The sequence below is a fragment of the Marmota marmota genome, unplaced genomic scaffold (genome assembly GCF_001458135.2).
Source record: "Marmota marmota marmota unplaced genomic scaffold, marMar, whole genome shotgun sequence".
Taxonomy (NCBI): Eukaryota; Metazoa; Chordata; class Mammalia; order Rodentia; family Sciuridae; genus Marmota; species Marmota marmota.
This window is the reverse complement of record NW_025999924.1, coordinates 6,794,704-6,819,512: the sequence shown is the minus strand read 5'-3', so window position 1 is coordinate 6,819,512 and position 24,809 is coordinate 6,794,704. Positions and strand designations below refer to the sequence as shown.

Genomic DNA, 24,809 nt, shown 5'->3' with positions numbered 1-24,809 from the left:
TATATATATATCATAATATCACAAAGGGAAAGGGGCATTGGATGAATGTACAAAGCATGGATATGTGACAAGTATGGTGCTTTTGGGAAACTGAGTTGTTCCATTTGGCTGGAATACTTGGGAACTGAGGCAAAGGCCAGAGGATGATTTCAGAGTAGAACAGAAACATAGTATTTTTTTTTTTCATGAAGCAGATTCTTGGTGGTTGTTATAGTTTTCATATTACATAGTAGAGTGCAGTATGGACTAAAGGAAAATATATTGTTACCACACATTTGTGTGATAACATCTGGGATTGATGGAGTGATTATGAAGAGATTTATGTTATCACAGCCAACAAAACAGAATAAAATTGAATAAAAATAAAACCCTTCCTACCTGCAAAATCCCAAGTATCTGTTTGTCACTTGAAAGGGGTTGTTGGAAAGAGTTAGGAAATAATCTCTCTGGTGACATTTTCAGCTCTCTCTCTCTCTCTCTCCAGCCTTCGTGAGCTAATTCAGGAAAAATGTGGATCTTGGCACTATGGATACTTCCTTTACTCTACAAATTCAGCCTGACAGGTAGGTCAGCCTGACCCTTTTATGGATCTTGTGGTTATCCTATTGCCTTCTTTGGAAAAGAATTTTTAACTTCAGTGCCAAAAGACACCCACTTATAGACAATAGGGAATTTGTGAATGCCCTGAATTTGTGTATGTTGTGCATGTGTGTGTGTGTGTGTGTGTGTGTGTACAAGCACATCTGTACTTGCAAGTTTATATATACCCCTATATATGCAAGTTTGGCAAGATGGCTTATATGATCTCCAAAAAGTTAAGATCACTGTGAGAGTATGATGGTAAGAGCTTGTCTCCTCAGTTTTTGTGTTGATTGCAGAGGCTTTATATAACACACACACACACACACACACAGACACACACACAGACACACACACGTAAATACAAAAATAGACAATTTTTACATTTTTTTGCCATAAATTCCAAGGATATAAAGGGAAATGAAGCAACAGCATATTTCTACAATGTACCAACCCAACACTACGGGCCTAATATCCATAGAATATTGTGCAGATCTAAGATCTGTTAGTTTCATTCCATTTTATGTTGAAAAATTAAGAATCCATACATGTTGGGCTGTGGGAGGGTAGGGAAGGCATTATTTTCCAGAGTTTAAATACTTCTTCTCATATGTCAATGGTCAAGACGAGTCGCATGCCCATGCCTGAGTTCAAAGCACCAAGGAAATAAAATCTTCCTGTATGTCAAAGAGAAGGACATATTGATGAACATTGAACATATTGATGAGTATTCATTTTATTTAGCACAAATTTCTAATACCAGTATCAAATGTCCTTCTTTAGACTATTGGTCTCTCTTGCTACATGGCAAGCAATAAGGGCAAAACAACTGTAGCCCCATATAAACAACCCAGGTTGAATGGAATTCCATTTTTTTTTTGTTACTTTTTTTCTTTTCTCCTAATACCCGTGACATTTTTAGTCCTGAAGACCAGATATGTGACATACTTTATGGCTTATGACTTTGAATATATGTTAACCAAAGCTGCTTCTTTTATATACTATATGAATTAGATTCTTTAAAAACAATTGAGATCAAATTCATATATGATATTATGTATCCATTGAAAATATTCAATCCAGGCTAGGGCTATAGCTCAGTGGTAGAGCTATTGCCTAGCATGCATGAGGTACTAGGTTTGATCCTCAGCACCACATATAAATAAATAAATAAATAAAGGCATTGTGTCCATCTACAACTAAAAAAAAAATTTAAAAACAAACAAAAAAAGAAAGTTTCTAAGACACTGGTAATTGTTATGCTTACAGAATTGTGCAGCTATTATTATAGTTTTCATGACCCAAAAGAGAAACTTTATGACAGTTAATAGTCATTCACTATTTCTCTCCTTCTCCCCCAAATATCTTCCCTCTTTCAGCCCAAGGAAATTGCTTGCCTCTTTTCTGTCCCTATTTATGTGCCTACTCTGGACATTAAAAAATATAACTTCTATCTATAATTCTATATTCTTTGACCAATATTTTCTCATCTCCCATTTCTTCTAACCACCCAAGCACCTGGTAACCACCATTATGCGCTCTACTTTTGTGAGATCATCGTTTTTAGATTTCACATCTGAGTGAGATCACACATAGCACACACACACATGCACATACATTCACATACTGACATTCTCTCTGAGCCACGGAGATAGGAGTGACTTGGTCAGTGTGCCAGACTCTCAAGACATTGTTGACTGGCCCTTAGTTCTCCTTATTCTAGACTTTGCATGTTCCCCATGGCAGCTATGAAGTGTTGAGTCTGTGAATATTCTTACCCACCTAAGGACTCCACAGGAAAAGTTTTAAACTATGTGGGCCCTTTGTGGAATGTGTTAATGGTGCAGCTTCTAGTCTCCATGTAATAAACTGTATTATTTGGTTCAGGTTCCATTAATTTGGGTCTTGATAAGCATTTGGACTTGGAGATCAAAAGTTTTCTTGTGGTTTTCGGTATGCAAGTAGCAAAGTGAAGGACTTAGAGGAAGCAACTTCTCTGGAAAGAGCTAGAAATATTGACATAATATGAAGGCATATGGCTCTTCCTTATTCCTATTTGTTATTTTTATTATTTTTAGGGGCTCCTTTACTCATGCGGACAATGCTCATTTTTTAGATTAAATATATAAATATATATGCAAATACACATATCTAGAGCCTTTTAAAAAATTTTAAGAGCCTAAACTAAACAAAACACATAATAATGATTATATATTATTATTGTAGTTTATTGACTACATTCATGATAGAAGGAAATTCTAAGTTTCAACAATAGATTAGTGAAAAATAAAGATGTAGATATTTTCCCATTAAAGTTCCTGGACCCCTGAATTCTACCTATGGACTCCATAAGTGTCTAGATCCTGGTTCTGATCCCTGGGTTATTCTCCTGGGTGGGGAACTATCTGGAACAAGATATGAAAATGCAGCTGAAGATATTTCTCTATTATACTATATTCTGGGAAAAGAAAATAATTGGATCTTTTAAAAAATATTTTTTAGTTGTCAATGGACTTTTATTTTATTTATTTATATGCAATGCTGAGAATTGAAGCCAGTGCCTCACACATGTCAGGCAATGCTCTACCACTGAGCCACTACTCCATCCCCAATTATTGGATCTTTTGCATAAATAACTTACAGTTGAAGTGTGGCATAGTTCAGCATTTTGAACTTGCTCACATGATCTGTTTCCCAATTATCCAGAATGATTCTATAATTTAATGCTTTACTTAGTATTTAACTAATGCTTAATATTTGCCTGTTTTTAAAAAAATAAATTTTATTTCTCAAATGTTGTTTCTTAAGAATATAAAATATAATTATTAAAAAGTAGAATTCTAACTCTTCAAAGGGAATGATAAAAAAAATTAGAAGAGCTAGAATTAGAGTCCTTCATGAATCTGACTAGGAGAACCTATTATATCTAGCAACTAAACCAACAAATCCAGCTTTTGGTAAGCCCGTTTTCAATGAAATTTTTAATGATGGCAATATTTATTGTTTACTAAAAATATGTCTATGTAAATTTTTTTTAGCTCTGCCAGCAAAGCCTGAAAACATTTCTTGTATATTATATTATAAGAAAAATTTAACTTGCACTTGGAGTCCAAAGAAGGAAATCAATTATACCACATACGTTGTTAATAGAACTTAGTAAGTATGGGAGTGTGTGTTCTTTCACTGGGGGCCATGGGAAGAGGTAGAGGCTCCTGATGCATTGATGAGCAAAGTCACTTAGGAAGTAAAATATTTTCTCAGTTACAATTTCTGTATGGCCACTTTGTCTATCCAGTGGCTAGGGTAACATCTTGGATACTTACATCCATGCAGACAGGATCTGCAGCTACACAGAGAGGGGACATAGAGCCACATAATGACCTCCTCTTAGAGCTGCTGGATTGGCTGAGAATAGTCATTAGTTACAAGCAGAGTGGAAAAGTCTATTTATTTCTTATATTCAACATACTCCTCGTCCTTCCAGCATGTTATACAACTGTCCATTCTTCATGGATGAAGATAGAGTAAGTGGAGCTATGATCTAGCACTGAGAAGTGGATTTACCTCAGTCTGCCACTAATTTATTGTATAACCCTAAACAGAATTCCACCAGGACAATGATTCCCAAATTTTCTTTACTACTGAAAGCATCCCTTTTAATTCTGTTTCTATTAGAATAAAACTTCTATAATTAAAAATCATCATCCCAGTCAAAAGTTAGATGTTTTTATATGTGTACTTTTAAAAAAATGTTGAAAATAGCTCATAAAACATTATTTTCTTCTTGTTCCCCTAAAAATAAAGGGACTTATATTGGGACCATTGCAAGATGAACTACTGTCTTCTCCATTTCAAAAAGTGAGCCTATGGTTCCAAACTTTTTTTTTTTTTTAAGCAGAAGATCTTGTCCTGAAAGGGAAATTCTTTTATTGTTTTACAAAGAAAAGGAAAAGGCAAACACTATTTTTTTGCAGTATCAATGTATCAATGAGCATCTATGTCAGATCAATGCTTTCAAACAGGACTCAGTAAACTTTCTGTAAAGGATCAGACAGTACAGCAGAGGTGGGGAAATTAGCCTGCAGGTCAGACACAACCCATCTCCTGTATTTATATGGCCCACAGGCTAACAATTGTTTTATGTTGTCAAAATGGTCAAAAGCATAAATCATAAGAAGAAAACTTGGTGTCATATGAAAATTATAATGAAATTCAAATTTCAGTGTCCACAAGTAAGGTTTTACTGGAAACCAGTCTTGCCCATTCATCACAAATTGTCTACAGCAGTTTGGGGGCTACTGCAGTAGTGTTTAGTAGTTTTGACAGAGATCAATCTGCTTTCAGAGGCTGCATCTACAATGCTACCCTGAGGGTACATTTTTCATGGTGTAACAACTATCATAAATCCTTGAGATCCTTTCTGGTTTCAAGATTCTATGATTTGGGCTAGGGATATATATATAGCTCAGTTGATAGAGTGCTTGCCTCACAATCACAAAAGGCCTTGGATTCAATCCCCAGCACCACAAAAAAATAAGCTCTTTTCCTTTCTCTCACCCCAGCAGACGCTGGCACATTACATGTTGAACTTCCTTTTATGTTTGTCTCTATCTCCTTTGCAATTCCCAGAATCATGTTTGCTATGGTTCTACTCACCCATCTGATTCCTGCTAATATAGGTAAAAGTTACAACTTGATAGGATCTATCTATCATCATCATCTATGTTAAACCCAGGGGCACTCAGCCCCTGAGTCACATCCCCAGCCCTCATTATTTTTTATTTTGAGATAGGGTCTTGCTAAGTTGCTTAGGGCCTTGATAAGTTGTTGAGGCTGGCTTTGAACTTGTGATCCTTCTATATAAACCTCCCCAGTGGCCAGGATTACAAGTTTGTACTGCTACACCTGGCCATCTATGTGTTTTAATGAGTTTTCTGAAAACAATATATGCTAGTGATAAAAGTCCAATTTGAAACATAAAGAATGTTAAAAAATCACAGACTCAAAGGTGACAACTTTAACATTTTTACTAGGGCCTTTCCAGCTATCTTTAGAATAGTTACATAAATATGTATGTTGATACAACTGTGGTCATTACAAATTTGATATGCATCTGGTTTTTTTTCACCAAAAACAGAATATAGCCATCTTTACATATGAGTAAATATAGATATATTAAAAAGCATTGGTTAAAATCCTACTTATATGTCCACCATAATTTATTTAACAAATCCTCTTTGACTTTTAAAAAATAATAAAGCCTCAAAATTATAATCTGGAATTTCAGAGGCCAATACATTATTTCTTGCCAATAGGAAAAGCATTATGATTGGCTTTTAAGTGTGCTCACAGGGTTTCCAAGGAGGTCTCGAAGGCTCATAGTATCTCAGGAGAAAATAAGCAGGTAACTTTGACCTCTCTTTGAAGCAGAAGGAAACCAAATCCTGAGCCAAGAAAAGAACATCCTGGACCTCAAGAGGAACCCAGAGTAAAACTAAAAAATACTGCTTAATATATTAAGTATGACTACATTTCCAAAATACTATACTAACCTCACATTGAATTTTTTTTTTTCCTTCAAAGCTCTTTTGGAAAAAAACGTGACATTTGTAAAGCCAATAGTTCGACAGGTGCTTCGTGTTCTTTTTTCCGTCCAACTATAACACCCCCAGATTTCTTCACCATTAAAGTGGAAGCTGAAAATAAAGATGGTGTAGCTACATCTGATATTACACATTGGACCTTAAATGACATAGGTAAGTGTTCTTTGACATTCTTAGATAGTCTTTATTGAGTAATTATGCTTCTCTTTCTTTTTTCTTTAAAGATGTATTTGTAGATGCAAAGTTCAAGGGAATAGTAGGTATGTGTTATGGATATTCAGAAAACTCATTTTCTTATCAAAGAAGGAAGAAAAAAGTCAAGGGAAAGAGGAGGGGAAGGAAGAAGTGAGGGAGTGAGGGAGAAAGTGAGAAGAAAGCAAGCAAGGAAGGAATTAATTGGCCAAATAAGAAAAAAAGGAATGAGAAGAAATATCTGGTCACTGATTTCTTCTTGCAGTTTGTTACATAAATTGAATTCAGATAAACAAAAAGACCCCTCCCCTAAACACATTACAAATTATTGTTGCTCATAAAAGAAGAGTAAAACTCTTATTTTAAAAAATGTCTCACTAATTCTGACCTTTTACAATTCTTTTTTAAAGACTCTTTTTTTCTGTGTTTTATTTATTTACTTTTTTGGTACTGAGGATTTTACCTCGGGTGATTAACCACTGAAGTACATCCTCAGTCTTTTTAATTTTTTTGTTTTGTTTTGAGAGGGGTCTTGCTAAGTTGCTGAAGTTGGCCTTGAACTTGCAGCTTCAGCCTTTCGAGTTGCTGGGATTATAGGCTTGTGCCACTGCTACTGACTCCTGCAATTTTTAAATAACTACTTTATTGAGATATATATATATACTTCACATAACATAAGGTTCACCTTTTAAAGTGTTCAGTAGTCTTTATCATATTTACAAAGTTGTACAAACACTATCACTGTTTAATTCATAACATTTTCATTATACCATACAGAAATTTCAGACCCTTTGGGTAGCAAGTGCCCAATCCTTTACTTACCTTTTCCCCATCCTCAGGAAAGTACGGGTCTACCTTTTGTCTCTATGGATTTGCCTATTATGAACATTTCATATAAATAGAATCATATATTCTGTGGCCTTTTGTGTCTGCCTTCTTTCATTCAAATAATGTTTTCAAGGTTTGTCGCCCTGTAGCAAGTCATTTCTTTTTTACAGCTGATTGATATACCACTGGATGGATATATCACATTTTGTTTATCCATATATCAATTAATATACATTTTGGTTCTTAATACTTTTTCATTATTATGAATAATAATGCTATGAATATTTTTGTAAAAATTCTTATGTGAGCATGTGTTTTAATTCTCTTAGATATATATCTAGTGAAATTGCTGAGTCATATGATAGAGAACTTTTTGAAGAACCACCAAATGTTATTAAAGTGGCTGTATCATTTAACATTCTCCTCATCCATTTATAAAGGCTGTGGTTTCTCAATATACTTACAGACACACTAACAATAACTGTTGTCCCTCATTTTGATTATAGTCATCTTAGTGGGTGTGAAATGCAATCTTATTATGGTTCTGATTTGCATTTACCCAAAAACTAAGGATGTAGAGCATCTTTCATATTTTTTTGGCCATTCATATATGGTTTTGGAGAAATTTTACTTCATATTCTTTTCCCATTTTTAATTGAGTTGCCTCTTTATTGAAATTTATGAGTTCTTTATATATATTCCTGGTTTACAAAGAAAACTAAACAAAATTTCTAATCTCTTTTGACTATATTTAGTATCTATTTAAATATTGTGTAACTTTCCACTGCTTTAAATTTGGAGTATGGAAGAATTTTAGTCTAAAATAGTAAAAATCTAGAATTATAAAATTGATCTCTGAAGAACCTGTTTTATTATCTATTTCTAGGTTCTGGTAAAGTGTTGCTAAGTAGTAAAATATTTTTTGGATTCCTTTTATGAGAGAAAAGCATACAATAAATAACAATAATATATTTGTAATTAGAATTGTATTTAAATTCAACTGGATGGGATTATGACAGTGCTTTAAGAGCAATTGAAAATAGTTTGATTTCTAGCTGAAACACGTCTCCCACCACTTAGGTTTACACTGGTAGTTTTGTTTAAACCTTTTTTTCCCCCCATAGATAATGCTGGGGTATACTTTAGTCTAACTTCTGTCATAAGTTATCTGACTAATCAAACTTTTGCTATGTTTAATATGTGTCCTTTTTAAAACTTAAAGTCTATTTTGTCTGATACAAATATACCTACTTCTGCTCTTTGGGTTACTATTTGTATTGAATGTCTTTTTCTTAGAAGTATTTTTTATTGGTGAATTATAATTGAATGTAATAGTGGGCTTTGTCTTCACATTTACGTACATGCACATAGCATAATTTGGTCAATTACATTCCTGAGTACCTCTTCTTTCCCTCCCACCTCTGGATCCCCTTCCTCTACTCTATTGGCCTCCCTGCTATTTTCATGAAACCCCTCCTGCCATTTTGATCTTTTTACTTCCAACTTAACTTTTGACTGTAGATTGAAAGTGAGTCTCTTGTAGATAGAATACAATTGAATCATTTAAAAGAATTTGTCTGCCAGTCTATGCCTTTTGTTAGGAGAGTTTAGTTCCTTTACATTTAGAGTAATTGAAAAAGGAGAATTATTTTCACTATTTTATTCTTTTCCCTGTATGATTTGTAGCTTTTTGGCCTCTTATTTCCTTCATCACTGCCTTCTTTGCATTTAGTTGATTTATTGTAGTTACATGTTTTTGTTTTATTCTCATTTCCTCTTGTGTATATTCTATAAATAATTTCTTTGTGGTTACCATGAGGATTACATATATCACCTACACTTATAATCATCTAATTTGAATTGATACCATGTTACCTTGAATTGCATACAGAACTTATGCTTTCCCAATTCTTCCCCATTTGATGCCATGGATATCATAGATACTCATTAATAGAGATTTATAATTAATTTAATGCTTTAGTCTTTTAAGTCCCATGTAAAATAAAAGGACTTATGAGCCAGAATCATAATAATAATTGTTTTCGATTGCTCATGTATTCATTTGTACCAGAGGTCTTTCCATCTTCAACTGGCTTCAAGTTACTGTCTAGCATCCCTTTATTTCAACATGAAGGACTCTCTTTAGCATTTCTTTTAGAACAGGTCTACTGGTAATAAGCTCCTTTAGCTTTTGTTTATCTGGCAATGTCTTAATTTCTCTTTTAGTTTTGAAGAACAGTTTTATTAGATACAGAAGTCCCAGTTTAAATTTTTCTTTTTGTTTTTAAAGCTGGGTGCAAAGGCTCATACCTATAATTTCAATTACTCAGGGTGCAAAGACATGTATCTATAATTTCAGCTACTCAGGGTGTAGCAGGAGGATTGTAAGTTTGAGGCCAGCCTGGGCAACTTAGCAAGACCCTTTCTCGAAATATAATTTTTAAAAAAGGTTGATGGTGTAGCTCAGAGGTAGCTATAGCTCTGGAATCATTAGCACATGGAATCACTGAGCTCAATCCTCAGTACCACACACAACTTAAAAAAAAAATCCAACACTTTAAATATACCATGCCACTGCCTTCTGGCCTCTAAGATTTCTGTTGATAAATCAGTTTATAATACCATGACATATCCCTTGTTTATGAGTTGCTTCTCGCTGCTTTTGAGATAATGTTTTATCTTTTTATTGTCTAATTGTGGGTCTTTTTAGTTAGGTTTATCTTACTTGGGATTTTTTGGGGATTCTTGGACTTGTAGATTCATGTATTTCATCAAATGGGAAGTTTCCCCATTATTTCTTTGAATAATTTTTGTGACATTTCCTTTCTCTATTCTCCTTCAGAGACTCTCAATTGCATAATTGGCCTGCTTAATCATGTCTCACAAGTCTCTCAGGTTCTATTAACTTTTCCTCATTCTTTTTTCTTTTTGCTCTTCAGATTTAGTTATTTCAATTTTCTTATTTCCAAGTTTGCTAATTTCTTCTTGTGCCAGTTCAAATTTACTCTTGCATCACTCTACCAAATTTTAAAATTTTCAGTTATTGAAGTTTTCAGTTTCAGAATTTCTTTTGTTTCTTTTTATAACTGCTTTTTCAACATTTTTATTTTGTTCATACACTGTTTTTCTGATTTCCTTTAGTTATTTGTCCATGTTTTTGTTTAGCTCTGAGCACAAATAAGACAATGATTTTAAAGTATTCGTTTACTAAGTTTGATGTTTGAGATTCCTTAAGGACAGTTTCTTTAATTTATTTATTTGAATGGGACATGTTTTGTTTCTTTGTATTTCTTTTCATTTTTATTATTGTTGAAAATTTAATATTTGAAACAATAGCCACCTCTCCTAGTGTTTGTATATTGACTCTACTGGGACAGTCTTTCACAGGTTAGCTAGGCTTGCTATGAGTTTTGGGATCCATCCAAGGTGAAAGTTTACAGTCTGCTTGGGTCTTTTCTTAGCATGCTTCTTGTCTGAGTCTTCATGGTACTCTCCCAATTATCCTATACAACAGAGCAAAATTTGAATGATCTAATTTTCCAAAGAATCTTACTCAGCTTCTCTTTGGACCTTATATTGTCTATTTTATGTTTCCCTACATAATTTCTTGCCCCAGGCTTCTACAAGTGTGAAGTCCTTCTATAGCTTTCATGAGCTGATCCTGACACTTTTCCAACCTGAGATTCAAATTAGGCAAAACAGAGGCCAGCCCTTTCTTCTTCAGACAGGTTAGAATGTGGTAAATAAGGTCTACTCTGTTCCCTCCAGTTGGAGGAAGGGAATTAGGAACTGGGTTGCCATCTCCTTTCTACCAAGACCACTGACACAACACAGACAGTGTGGAGCAAGGCAAATAAGACTGCCATAAAACTTTTTTCCTACCTTTCTGAAGGTGACATTTTCTTGATTGGATATTCTAGATTGGTTAGTATAAACCTCAGATAGGTTTCCAGAGTTCCTGCAAGCATAGTCTACTCAGTTTCTGTCCATTTTTGTTTTTCTTTTTTTCAATGTTTCCATGGAGGAACAAAAACTTGGAGTTTCCTAGTCTACCATTTTGCTTATGTGACTCAATATACACCAGTTCCTAGTGAACTATTTCGAGAGCCATTTTAATCACAGGAAAAAATTAATAACATATCCTTGGTGATAGAGTTGATTAGTTGAATTGTTATATAACAGGAATTTGTGTTTACTCTGACTAAAAACAGTTTAATGCAATAAATATAGGCAGGAACTTTAGCATAGATATAAATGAGTGTTATCTTAGTTGTTACTAGAAATTTATTTACCTTTTCTAAATCTCCTCTGTAAAATGGCCATCTTTGTTATGTGGTTGAGAGGAATTGACAAAATGATTCACCTGCAAGAATACTTATGAAGTGTTCCCTGAATACCAGTAATCTTCTGGAAATACTTAATATGTCTATTGTTTATAGCTCCACCTATAGAGTGGTCATATATTTGGTCACCTTTTAGTTCAGGCATAAAAAATACATATTATTTTTTGAGTAGTCACTAAAAGATTTCTGAATATTTTAATGCAGTCAGTGTTTTAATGATATGGCCCTAACTAGGGATTTTGCTTTTCCAAATCCACAATGGTACTATTAAATTCTAGCTAGTTTTAGGGTGTGATGAGATGGGTATTCACACACTGTTGATGGAAACTGATATTGATGTAGTTTCTAGGAACAAAATGGCACTGTGTGGCTGTTAACCTAAATATCTGTATTTCCTTTTGAAAAACCAGCCAATCAATTCTAAGGGAATTAAGGAAATAATTAGAGATGTTAGAGGAAGATTCATATATTACCCGTTTATTCATTCACTTATCAAGTATTTGATACTGGCTATGTGCCAGGTTTTAATTCTGGACTTTGTGATCAAGACTAGCCTCTGTCATTAAGGAACTTTAAACAAAATACTGGAAACACTATGAATGCACAATAGTAGAGAAGTGGTCAAATAAATTTCATTTATCCTTAAGGTAGATATTATGAAACTTAAAAAAAAAACATGTTTTGAAGAATTTCCTGATTTTGTGTATTAAAAAAATTTGAGCATATGCTACTTTTATAATCAGAACAACACACATTTCCATAGAGAGAAAATTGGGGCTAGAAGATTTGCAGTGTGAAAAGAAAATGAGAAGTTCTTTCTAATGGGGTTTCCTTAATCATGGGGATCAAGGAGAGGGAGGCCAAGAGGAGGGTAAATACAGTGAATAGCTTAGTTTCTGGTATATAGTCTCTCTTTAAATTTCTGTTGTAGTTTATTGTGTAACTATAGTTTGTCTTGATTATTATTTTTATTTATTTGCCTCCCTTCTGGCATAAGATATGACCCAATCAGTAAAAGACTTATTTGCAGAAAAATCTCAGGAATAATCCTCTTTTCATTAGGTAATCCTTTTTTGGAGTTAATTTCGATTGAGACATTCCTTTTGCACTTCCCTGCTATGCCATCTGCATAAAGCAAACAGCAAAATGTGTACTACTATTTATTTTCTAGGCTTATTGTGCTTTCAGTTTGGGCTTAATGTTATTAGCATCTCATTTTCTTGCAAATATGAGAATTGTACGATTTTTATTTTCAGTGAAAATGGAACCACCTACGATTCTTTCTGTGAAACCAATTTCGGGCATCAAAAAAATGATGCAAATAAAATGGGAATGGCATGATTCGTTATTTTCTTCATCTAATTTCAAATACATGCTTCGATTCAGGACAATCAATAGTACCCACTGGGTAAGTTATACCTTTATAATATTTCTATTAGAGGACCTGAGGAAGAGATTCATTGACAACTTTGTTGATCAAGAATCTTTTTAACTTTTTACATTGTAAATAGAAAAGTAACATTCTAAGAACTATACTTTTCAGTTGTTTATTCACATCTTTTAGATTGGATAGGTGTTTTACCACAGGTGTATTATAGTCTGAGCACAGTGACACATTAAAGAATGAAAATTTTACTTTTGCATTCTACCTTGGTTTGTTTCTAGGTCTGTTGGTTATCAGATACGCTATGGTTTGACCATTTCTTTTTTTTTTTTTCCAACCTTTAGTAAAAATTTTAAGCATAACACCTCTTGGAAAGTAAACAAAACATATATTGCATTTGTCAAATTACTATTAAGTCGGCACTCATGTAAAAGCTACCAAAGTCAAGAATAGAACATTTTCAGCATTCCAGAACCCTTTGATTACCTTTTTCTGATGATTACACTCTCTCTCCTTACAGTTAACTACTATCCTGTTTTCACAGTAATCATTTATTTGCTTTTAATATTTCACCATTATGCCAGCTTTCTGGAAAAATATAATTTAAGGAGTGCCCACTATTGTATAAGTGCCCAGCAGAAATACATGAGGAACATAAAAATTGAATCTATGCAATTTGTATTTTTTATGTTTGGTTTTATTCTCTTGATATTGTGCTTTTAAGATTCATTTATAGAATTCTAAAATGACTTCACTCATTTAAATAATTTTTTCTTGACTATATTTCAAGTGTTATGGTTTAGATATGAGAAATCTCCTAAAAGCTCATGTGTGAGATAAAACAAGAAAGATTAGAGGTGAAATGATTGGGTTATGAGAGCCTTAACTTATCAATCCACTTGAATGGATTAACTGGGTGGTAGCTGTAGGCAGATAGGATATGGCTAGAGGAGGTAGGTCACTGGGGATGTGTCTTTGGGGTATATAATTTGTCCCTTGTGAGTGGACCTCTCTCTCTCCCTGATTGCCATGATCTGAGCAGCTTTCCTATGCCACACCCTTTTGCCTTGATATTCTGCCTCACCTCAGCTTGCCTTTTTGCTCTCTTATTAATGATGAATTTTGATGAACAGAACTTCTTAATTTTGATCATGTCAACTTTTATCAAACTTTTCCTTTATGCTTAATGCTTTTTATGTTTTTTTTAAAAAAATATTTATTTATTTATTTTTTTAGTTCTCTGCGGACACAACATCTTTGTTTGTATGTGGTGCTGAGGATCGAACCCTGGCGGCACCCATGCCAGGCGAGCACGCTACCGCTTGAGCCACATCCCCAGCCCCGCTTTTTATGTTTTAAGAAACCTTTTCTTACCTTGGGGTTCAGAAGATATTCTCCTGTTTCCTTCATCCCAGCCTGAAATTATATCATCCTTCATTTTTTGGTGACCACCTCACATTATGGAGATGTCTTTAAGACTTTTCCCCTCTCACAAAATTTGCTAGAAAAACACATCTTCACTATTGTACAATTTGTTTTTTTGGTACTGGGAATTGAACCTAGACGTGCTTTTCCACTGAACCAGATCCCCAGCCCTTTTTATTTTTTATTTTGAGACACTAAGTTGTTTAGAGCCTCTCTAAGTTACTAAGGCTGACCTCAAGCTTGCAATCTTCCTGCCTCAGCCTCCCAAGTCTCTGAGATTAAAGGTGGACCCCACCATACCCAGTAATTTGTTAGATTTTAACCTGAATTCAAATGCTGTATTTGTTCCTATTGAATTTCTTCATTTTGGCCTTATTCATCATGGACACAACACAATACTTTTATTTTTATGTGGTGCTGAGGATCGAACCCGGGTCCTGCCCATGCTAGGGGGGCACTCTACTGCTGAGCCATAACCCCAGCCCCAATGCTGCCTTCTTTGAGTGTAATCATTACTCAGGTTTCTACAAATACACCTGATTACCATGACAGTCATTTTTTATCATGTCCAGGAAGCTATCATGAGACCCTTTCCTAGTAGAAACCCTCAGATATGATGTCTGTTGTGTTCTATCCTATTCTAGAATGCTTTAAGAAAAGAAAATTTGTCAAGTTTCATTGTCCTGTATTCAGAGAGAATGACGTTGGCCACTCCCCCTTTCTGCTTCCTTTCTGAGCCAACTCTGAAACCTTCTTCCTTGAACCTGACTATATGACATTGGACTCACCAATTTATAGTTCAAGGAGCCCCTAAGCAGAGCAGGCCTCAGCACAGCACAAACTCATCTTCCTTCAAGCCCAGTGCCATAGACTTAGCAAACCTGAGGAACTGTGGGGTGGTTCAGCCACACAACCAGCACTGACTAGCCACCCCAGTTCTTTCTATTGGTAGGGTCCTAGAGTCACAAAATGTTCTAAGACAGGATTCAGCAAGAAACAAACCAGAGCCTATGTCACTCTGACAAATTACTCAACTATGTGTAACACTAAGTGAGGCCAACAAATATAAGTTGCTCCAACTCTTGGCATTCTTTACTCCACCCTTTAACAAAGTCACCCACATCTGCATTCATCTTTGCCTCCTCTCTTTCTGTCCATGAGGTGAGATGTCCTTCCTTCTACTCTCCTGGAGAGAGAGCATCCAGTACTCACTCTCTCCTTTCAGATTTCAAACACAAGCAAGTCTCCTCAGTTCTAGACCCAGCTAAGCTCAACCCAACCCACTCCAGCCTCATATTAATGGTTCCCACTCATGGAAAAAGGTACAAATCCTTAACCTTCTGAGACCAGGCCGCACCTACCCTCCAACCTTGTCTTTCACTTTGCGCTTACTTCAGTAGTAATTCTGGATTGCTTGTTTTCCTTGTAGCACACTGTCTCCCTATTCTGTATCTCTGCCTAGAACACCCTCTGCTTTTGTACCTGTGCTCCTGCCCCTCTATTCATCTTTCAGAACTTAGATGAGATATATTTCTTTCTTAAGGTCTGAGCGAGGTTCCCCTCCTCTGTAAGTCTCTGTCATGGCACTTAACAATCAACACATTTAAACTCATTAGATTCGCCCCTCAGTAGACTGTAAACTCAAATGCAGGTACCTTGATTGTCATTTTTATTTTTCCTTTGCTTGTCACATGGCTGTGTTCAACAAACATCAGTTTAACCAAACAAAACCATGTAAAACTAATTCTAAAATCCCATCGTGGCCATTTAAGAAGACCCATGTTTGTATGATGTTATATGGGTAACAAAATGCTTTCTTATGTGTCACCTATTTAATTCTTGCAAATATCCTATACATGAGGCATTGCTATCCTCACTTATAGATTAGGAAATTGAGATGTAGAGAGATTAATAAACCAAAATCACAGGGTTTGCAAGTTGCAAACCTAAGCCCAAGTTTTCTGATTCCAGGTTTGTCATTCATGTGACCACACTTCAGCAACCTCCAAACCTTCCTGCAGTTCTTGTCGCAGGGTTTGCCCCTTTTTATGATGAAGCCATGTGGACATCCTAGAAGCCATGTGGATATCCTAGAAAAGGATCTCAAGACTGTTTAAAGAGTTTGATTTAGGCTTTGCACCAAAACTTCTGACTCATCTCTATGACAAACACTTTGGGTGAGCTAGGATTTGGCATGGAGCATAGACTTAGAAACAAATCTGATGGAGTTAATTAGTGTATTGGTAGGATTCCAAGGCCTGGGTGGAGGTGGGGTGGCTTTAGATCTAAGCCTGTGTATGAAGGCCTGGAGTCTGGGAGAGCCAATAGCTCCTCGACTAGACAAAAGCCAAGGTATAAATCCAAGGCAATTTACCTTAAAGGCAAAGTGTTGAAAAGACTGAACAGCCTGTTTTGGTTTTTCTGTAGCCGGGGCTGGGAACAGCAGGTTTAAGTGATTAGATGAGGCAAAGCTTTCTCAGCCTGAGCATGATGAGAAGTACCAAGTAGTCAAAGTGTGTGCTGAAGGAAAAATTAGGAAGATTATTTTAAGAAAGATTTAAAAAGAATATTTGTTTTTTTAAAATTTTTATTTTTGGGTACTGGGATTGAGCCTAGGGGCACTTAACCACTGAGACACACAACCAGCACTTTAAAACTTTTTTTCTTAAATTTATAGACAGGGTCTTGCTGAATTGCTGAGGACCTCACTAAGTTGTTGAGGGTGGCCTTGAACTTGCAATCCTCCTGCCTCGGCCTCCTGAGCCCTTGGGATTATAGGCACTGTGTCTGCAAATATTTTGCATTTTAAAAGGCATAAAAAGTAAAATAGAGCATTATTAGACCTCCTTACAGTTGGCATATGGATTAGAATTATTTTTATAACCCCATATGAATGACAGATTGTCTCAAGTTTTGTTCCCAGTAACCTTAGTGTGTTGCCATAGTATCTCCTGGGGTTGTTTGGAAGAGGATGCTCCAGGAGCCTGGGCTTTAACAGTGAAAATGCTATTATTGCCTCTAAGTCCTACCTCCTTCCTCTGCCCCCAACTTGATTGGGCTTTCAGAAGTCCCTCTGTAGCTGGGGTGCTCAGCTCTCTGTCACAGACACACTTTCTTCTTTTGCCCAATTACAGTTAGACCCAAGGACTATAATTAAGTACTTCCTTTCACAGCTGTTACATACATGTAAGAACTTCCCTCTTTTGCTGGTTGTGTATTAATAAAATGGACATCCTGTTAGTGAAATTTGTTTTTATTAATCAACTAAATATAAGTTTAATAAACTAACAGCTAACCATTTTCATTGTTCCAATAATGTCTGTGCTCAGAAATAAAAAAAAAAAAATAGATTTTTAGTTTTTCAAGGAGGGTTGGCTCCAGAAGGGACTTTTAGAAATTTTATAAAACACCACCTTTATTTTGCTAATGATAAAGTGACACTGATTGAGAGAAGGGAACTGATTTAATTGGCCATTGTTCTTCCCAAGAGAGTGTCAAAATGAATTTATATATCCAGGCTGTTGAGACTTTAAGCAGCTTGATTGGTTACCCCAAGACCAATCATTTGTAATGGAATATTGGGGTAAAAGAAAGAAATTGGGAGTGAAGAAACTTGTGTTCTGGTTCCAGTTCCACTGGTCACAAATGCTGAGGTTGTCTTGGGGTCACTTAACTTTCCTGGGTCTCAACCCTGACCTGAGGGTATTGACCTCGATGCTGCCAAGGTCTCTAACCCCCTTGATCTGTGAAACTGTATTTCTAGGTACTGAAATCACCTCTGAGTTTAAGCTGAGGCCCAGTTTGCCCTGGGTCATGGAGTTTTGCCTTGTATCTTCTAGACCATCATTCACCAGGCCCAGAGATGGAAATCTCTGTTCCCAAGCTCAGAGACAGGAAATGGGGAGGGAGGTGGTGGTTCTTGGGGTGATTACATCTATTTAGGTCCCCAGGCAGGTGTGGAGGTTTATTTATGAAAATGATGTATTTTAAAATCAGAGATACACTGTTTCTAGTTCTGAAAGGTAAGAGAGCATTGAGTAGTGAAGCAGAAATGTGGAAAGGGAAGATGTGCTGCCCCCATTTCAGCTGAGAGCTTTTTCTGTCTCGCAGGTGGAAGTCAACTTCCAGAGTGATGATCTGGTCTACAACCTCACGGGGCTGCAGGCTTTCACAGAATACATCATAGCCATGCGATGTATGGTCAAAGGATCATACTTTTGGAGTGACTGGAGCCAAGAAAAAATGGGACTAACCGAGGAAGAAGGCAAGCTGCTCTCTGTAATTCCTTGTTTTTGTGCTCTGGTGTAGGGCTGTCTCTGCCTAGACCTGATAGATTTTGTCAAGTGCCAGGCTTGAGAATCATGGAATCCTGTGATCCCAAGCCCTGGAGAGTCCTCATGTTCCCTCTCCACAGGCACTTATAGTCCCCACTGAGCCCCTGGGAGCAAGCTATGCTCATCTGAGGATGTTAGTTACCTTAGCATCTTTGTATCCCAAAGGCAAAAGATCTCTTCTTTAATGTTCTTATAAGGTTCTTACATTCTACCTGAAGAAGTTTATAAAAGTTTATAAAAGGATACCTTTAAATATTATTTAAAGGTATCCTTTTATAAACTGAAGATATATATTTTAAATCCTGAAGCTACTACTAAAAATATAAAGTGTAACTAATGAAATGGGAAAAAAATCACCTTTAATGACAGAAAGGGAAGGAAAAAGACAAGATAGCCAAGTTCCATGGGGATCTCAGATAACATCTGGATTCAGCTTCTACTTGGGTCCAACAGTTCATTCCTCTGGCTCCTTGCGTGAATTTCCCATGAGACCAAGTTGATATTAACAGATGTTTGGCAGATTACCCGTGTGATAGGATTCCCGAAATGGTCTGATCCCTTGTGAGTCTTGTATTCCCCAACGGATGTTCATGCTTAGCCTGGACTTCTCCTTAGTGGCTATGGTTTCAGAACATATGCTGCAAATGGGGAATTGGGTTAGACATCCTCCAAAAGCTCTTCTCACTCTGAGCTTCTTTTCTTATATACATTGCTTTAGTAATATGGAGAAAAAAATCATAGAAAATACCAAACCATTAAGTGCTTAGAACTGTGCCTCACACATGATATTTTTTATATGTATAAAATATTTATTTATTTAGAAAACTTTTTTTAGTTATAGGTGGCCACAATGACTTTATTTATTTATTTTTATGGGATGATAAAAATCAATACCCATATTGTATCCCCACAGCACAGTTAAGTGAGTGCCCTACCACTGAGCCACAATCCCAGCCCTATTTATTTATTTTAAAGAAATAAAAATGTATGTTAAAACAAGGTATGGGCCATGTGTTGTCCTAGCAGCTCAGGAGGCTGAGGCAGAAGGATCATGAATTCAAAGCCAGCCTCAGCAACTTAGTGAGGTCCTAAGCAACTCAGTGAGACCCTGTCTCTAAATAAAATATAAAAAGGGATGAGGGGGTTGGGATTGAGGCTCAGCGGTAGAGCGCTCACCTCGAATGTGTGAGACCTTGGGTTCGATCCTTAGCACCACATTAAAAAAAATCAGTAAGTGAGGTAAAGGTATTGTGTCCAACTACAACTAAAAAATAAATATTAAAAAAAAAGAAAAAAAAAAGGGATGGGGATGTGGCTCAGTGGAAGAGTGTCCTAGGCCCAATCCCCAGTACCAACAAAACAAAACAAACAGAAAACCAAGGTGTGGACCTAAGGTAAACTAAAAATTACATACATTTGGCACATATTGACATTCTATATATGTCATTTCTAAATGTCTAATCAATACAAATAAAATAGTTTACAAATATCAAACAGCACATAAATTGCACAATAAAAAAATGGCCCAGTGGTATTATTGAAATAGTTCATATTGTCTATATTTTAGTTAAACTCTCCCTTTAAAATACTACAATGAAGCCCCAGGATATCATTGATCTTTTCTCTGCTACACCTTTCAGCAGGTAATTTGGTGATTAAGTACTACCTTGGGTGGGATGGTATTTTATCCAGCACTTTTTAAAAAAATATATATTTTTAGTTATAGCTAGACACAATACCTTTATTTTAGTTATTTGTTTTTATGTGTTGCTAAGGATCAAACCCAGTTCCTCACATGTGGTGGTTGAGCTCTCTACCACTGAGCCACAACCCCAGCCCTTGACTAGCACTTCTCTCTGTGCCTGTCACTCTTCTTGTCTGGTGCCTTTATGGCTCAGAGTCTCAAGTCTGGTAAGTTCTTCACAGTCCAGCCACTCCCTAATGTCAGTTTCCTCAACTTGTTTTGCTGTCAGAAACAAGATTTACAATTTCATGTGATCTATTAGCTCAGCAAGCTTGGTTAAGAGTAATTTGCAGAAACACTCGATGCTGGTGTTCTCGTTTGCTAATTAAATCAATCAACGCTTATTTGTCAAAGTTACCCATAAAGAACATTGGCTCCCCCTCCCCCAGCATTTTCAGGATCCCAGAGGAAATTGATGAAAATGCATATCCAACCTCCCAGCAAATCCCAATTTCTGATTTTCCAACTCATAAACCCTTTGTTTTCCTACTTTACAGTGAAATGCTAGTTGTCTAGTATATATGATTTCAAATCTAATTATTTGAAAAATTCTAAGTTAAATGTGAGGTACTACCTATTTTCTCTTGGATTTCATCATATTAATAGGGCTGTATACCTACATTTTGTCATTAAATATCTACTTCCTAAATGATACTGGTATAATTTGATTCAATTTTTAGCTTTATTATTTAGAAGCTTGTGATATTGGGCAATTACTTATGCTTCAGAAATGAGGATTATGAAATATATGATTTGGGGTTAAATAATTCAGGTAAAATGCTTAATATAGTGATGCTTACTAAAAGATAGTTGTTATTATTTTTGGTCTTTAGCAAGGGCATCAGTATGTATCTGCTTGCTATTGGTTGAGGGGATACCCATATTGTATCCCCACAGTACAACATCTAATTGTTTCTAAATCAGTCCAGGCAATTGATGCCTTAGAATACATAGGTATTTTGATGGACTTGGAAAAATTCAATTTTTTCCCCCACAAATGCAGAGTTACTACTCCCACTACCCTTTGGTTAGACTATAAATTCATTATCAACTCATGGTCAATGAAAAGTTCACTGTAATAATTGTAGAAGATTTACATGCTAGTCAGGCAGTTTTTTTTTTTTTTTACTAAAAACTGCATCTGATGGAAAATCTATTTGGATATCTGCAAGAAATAATGGCCTCAATGAAAGAAGAAAATGCTCAATTAAACTCATTCATTATTGCTGTCTACTAAAACTAAGTGGCTGCCCATGAGATAAATCTAAGGAGAATTTCACTAAGGTTTCTAATCAAAAATAAAAAAGTCAAAATGCCTGGGATGATTATTTAATAATCAATTTATGTGTTTATCCTTGAGATGACTACTTAGGACTGGATTGTAATGATCATTTTGTGTTTAGAATTTTCTTTCTTACTCCCAATATTATTATCCCTGAATTTGACTTTCCACATGACTGGAACAGAGAAATTCTGCAAATTAAAGAGAACAAGTCCCTCCAATTCTGTGGGTTACCTTTGAAGGTCTGATGGTTTTGTGGGCCTATACTAAGGCTGTCTCTGAGAGAGGCTTTACCTGCGCTATGTCTCACTTGTCTTATAGACAGGCTGAAACCAGCCTGTTTCTTCTTGGGAAAGTTGAGTATTGGCTGTTCTGTCTTGTCATTCAACAAAGACTGTTGGGAAATAGAAAACTCCTGGGAGAGCTTTTAAGGCAACACCTCAGTGGAATTCAGGTGAAGTCACATGTGAAGTCTAAACAGCTCCAATCACCTTATAAGCAGTTTAAATGAAATTACAATAGATCTCACTGGGAGATGCTAACCCTAGTAGCTAGCCTGTGTTACTCATACTTTTGTTTCTGCAAGAGTAGTTGTAGAAATGTGACTCTCCCTTGATGACAAAACAAGTTATCGACTTAATTGCCCTTTGGTGTACTTTTCTACGTTATAAGGTTGTCTTTAGTTGCAGATACTCATTTCACTATAAGATCCCAATCATTTAAAGTTAAAAAGATCCCTGAAGACAGTCTTTCAGTACTAAAATAGTTCAGATTTTGGCCTTAGAGGTAGGCTTCATTCTTTGTGGACCTAATATAGCAGCTGCATCTCTTCATTAGGTTCATTTCCTCTCTGCTCCAAATTGTAGGCCACTAGTCTCCTGGACATTTCTTTAGTACCTTCTGCTTGCCTCTCCTGGCTGAAGTGTGTAGGTCATTCTTTAATCAGCAGGTCAGCATTTTTACATTGCAGGTACGTGTCGGAGCGTTGAACTACAGATTGCCGGTGATCCATCCCTTGTCAGAACTTGCTTGAGACATTTGAGAGAAATAGTCCAGAGAGAAAGTGAAATGTAAATTCCTTGTTTTTGAACATTTTGTCCCTGTATAGTTAGATCATTGGAAACCTATACTCTCAGACTGTGTTTTTACTGAAACAAGTTGACTCAGAATTTATGCCCTTGTGTTTTATAGATGACAACCATGAGAAACATGTTTGTATTGTATTTCTATGCTTTTACTCACCTGGGATTGCAGTTTTGGGTCTTTTTGTCACCCTGTGTCCTTTTTGAGATAAATCCTATTTATGAACTTAGTGTCCATAGGCAGAAAACAATAATCTCTTCATATGAATTTCTGTGTTTTCTTTTTATCAGGTTATGAGAAATTATTCTTTTTTACTTTTCTTGCTGGGAAGACCAGCATTAAATTTAGAGCTCAGTATCTGAGTGTGATGACACACACCTGTAATCCAGTGACTGTGGAGGCTGAGGTAGGAGGATTGCAAGTTTGAGGACAATCTCAGCAACTTAGCAAGACCCTGTCTCAAACTAAAAGAAAAAGGATGTCACTCAATGATAGAATGCTTATGCAGCATGTGTAAAACCCTGGGTTCAATTCCCAGTACAGCTAAATAAATAAATAAATAAAATAAAAATTTAGGAACAGTGAAGATTATTTCCTTGTTACTTTCCTTTTTTTTCCCCCCTACATCTTATACCATTATAAGTACTCAAGTTCATTCTTTTTGGACATACACATGGTATAAATTATATATACATAATTTCTTATCAATTATCTGTGTCACTCCCAGCTTTATAGACATATTTCCATCCAGATTTGGGGGATCAATTATATTACAATGGGGTTGTATTGTACTTTTCTTTTTCTCTTTCATTAAGTTATCAGACCCAAGTGCACTTCTTCCTTCCTTCCTTTGGCACTGGGGATGAACAGGTTTTGTTTTGTTTTTTGGTACTGGGATTGAACACAGGGCACTTTGCCACTGAGCTACATCCCAAGTCCTTTTTATTATTTATTTTGAGACAGGTTCTTGCTGAATTGCTGAGGTCTCAGTTGCCCAGGCTAGCCTCGAACTTTCAGTCTTCCTGCTTCAGCCTTCCTGGGATTACAGGCATGCACCACTGCATGCCAGGATGAGCAGTTTTATTTTTAAGTTTGGTTCCTTCCAGTTCTTCAACCGCAAAATGAAGACCACCTTGTTGGTCATTGCAAGGGTGCCATCTCTTCACGCTGCCGTCCTCAGCTGGCTCCCTCCAGCATATTCTTCTCCATTGCCTGTCTCACCCAGTAGCTCAGCAAACTTTCCCCATCTCCTATTGCAATTCCCTTCTAAGTTGAGCACCTATCTTGTTCCTTTCAGTTCCAGATGGCCTGGATCTGTGGAGGGTCCTGAGACCAGCTGAGGTGGATGGAAGGAGGCCAGTGCAGTTGCTCTGGAAGGTGACCTTCCTTTGAGTTCTTCTTTGTTTTTTCCCTGTTTAAACAAACAAATAACAACAACAACAACAAAAAAAAAAAAACTTTGGTCTTTTATCCCTGTGAACACTATAATTCTTGAAATTTTACCTCCTGAATTTCCTTTCCTAGAGGGCTTTATGATGCTTCAAATCTCAATGTTTGCCCAGCTCAGAAGAGCCCCAGAGGTCATCTTGTAGATGTCCCGATGCACATTATAGACCCTGGGTCCCTCTTTGGTCTGAAACATTAACATTTAGGACCATTATGAAGTACAATACAGGAGTCACTGTGACCTTTTGCCATAAGCCATCCCAACTGGCTGCACTAGAACCCAGTGTGAAGACTCTCCCTACACACCCAAGAGGAACACTGACAGGGGTCAGTTCAGTGTCCTGCGGTCATTGCCAACATGTCTGGCACATGTGTCCCTTTAAGAACCAGGATATCGGGGTGCAAAGATAGAAGAGGGGCCATGTGGTCATATATAGGATGGAGGCCTGGGAGTGAGGAACAAGGAGAAAGGAAGAGGTAATAAGAGAAGGAAGTAGGAGAGGACAGAAAAGGAGGGGGAGAGGTAATAAGTAGGAAAGGAAATGGACAAACAGAGAGGGAAAAAC

The 24,809-nt window shown here is 36.3% G+C and overlaps 1 protein-coding gene across 2 annotated transcripts in view; it reads left to right on the top strand.

The window, feature by feature from the left end:
* Positions 1-24,809, top strand: part of Il31ra (interleukin 31 receptor A) — a 95,732-nt gene that overhangs the window by 47,422 nt on the left and 23,501 nt on the right. For both annotated transcript variants that reach the window (XM_015497296.2, XM_048800031.1), the window contains exons 2-7: positions 485-563; positions 3,618-3,735; positions 6,163-6,335; positions 12,802-12,953; positions 18,465-18,618; positions 24,095-24,174. In XM_015497296.2, the coding sequence (XP_015352782.1) occupies positions 509-563; positions 3,618-3,735; positions 6,163-6,335; positions 12,802-12,953; positions 18,465-18,618; positions 24,095-24,174 (732 nt within the window). In that variant the 5' untranslated portion in view covers positions 485-508. The remainder of the gene's footprint in view (positions 1-484; positions 564-3,617; positions 3,736-6,162; positions 6,336-12,801; positions 12,954-18,464; positions 18,619-24,094; positions 24,175-24,809) is intronic.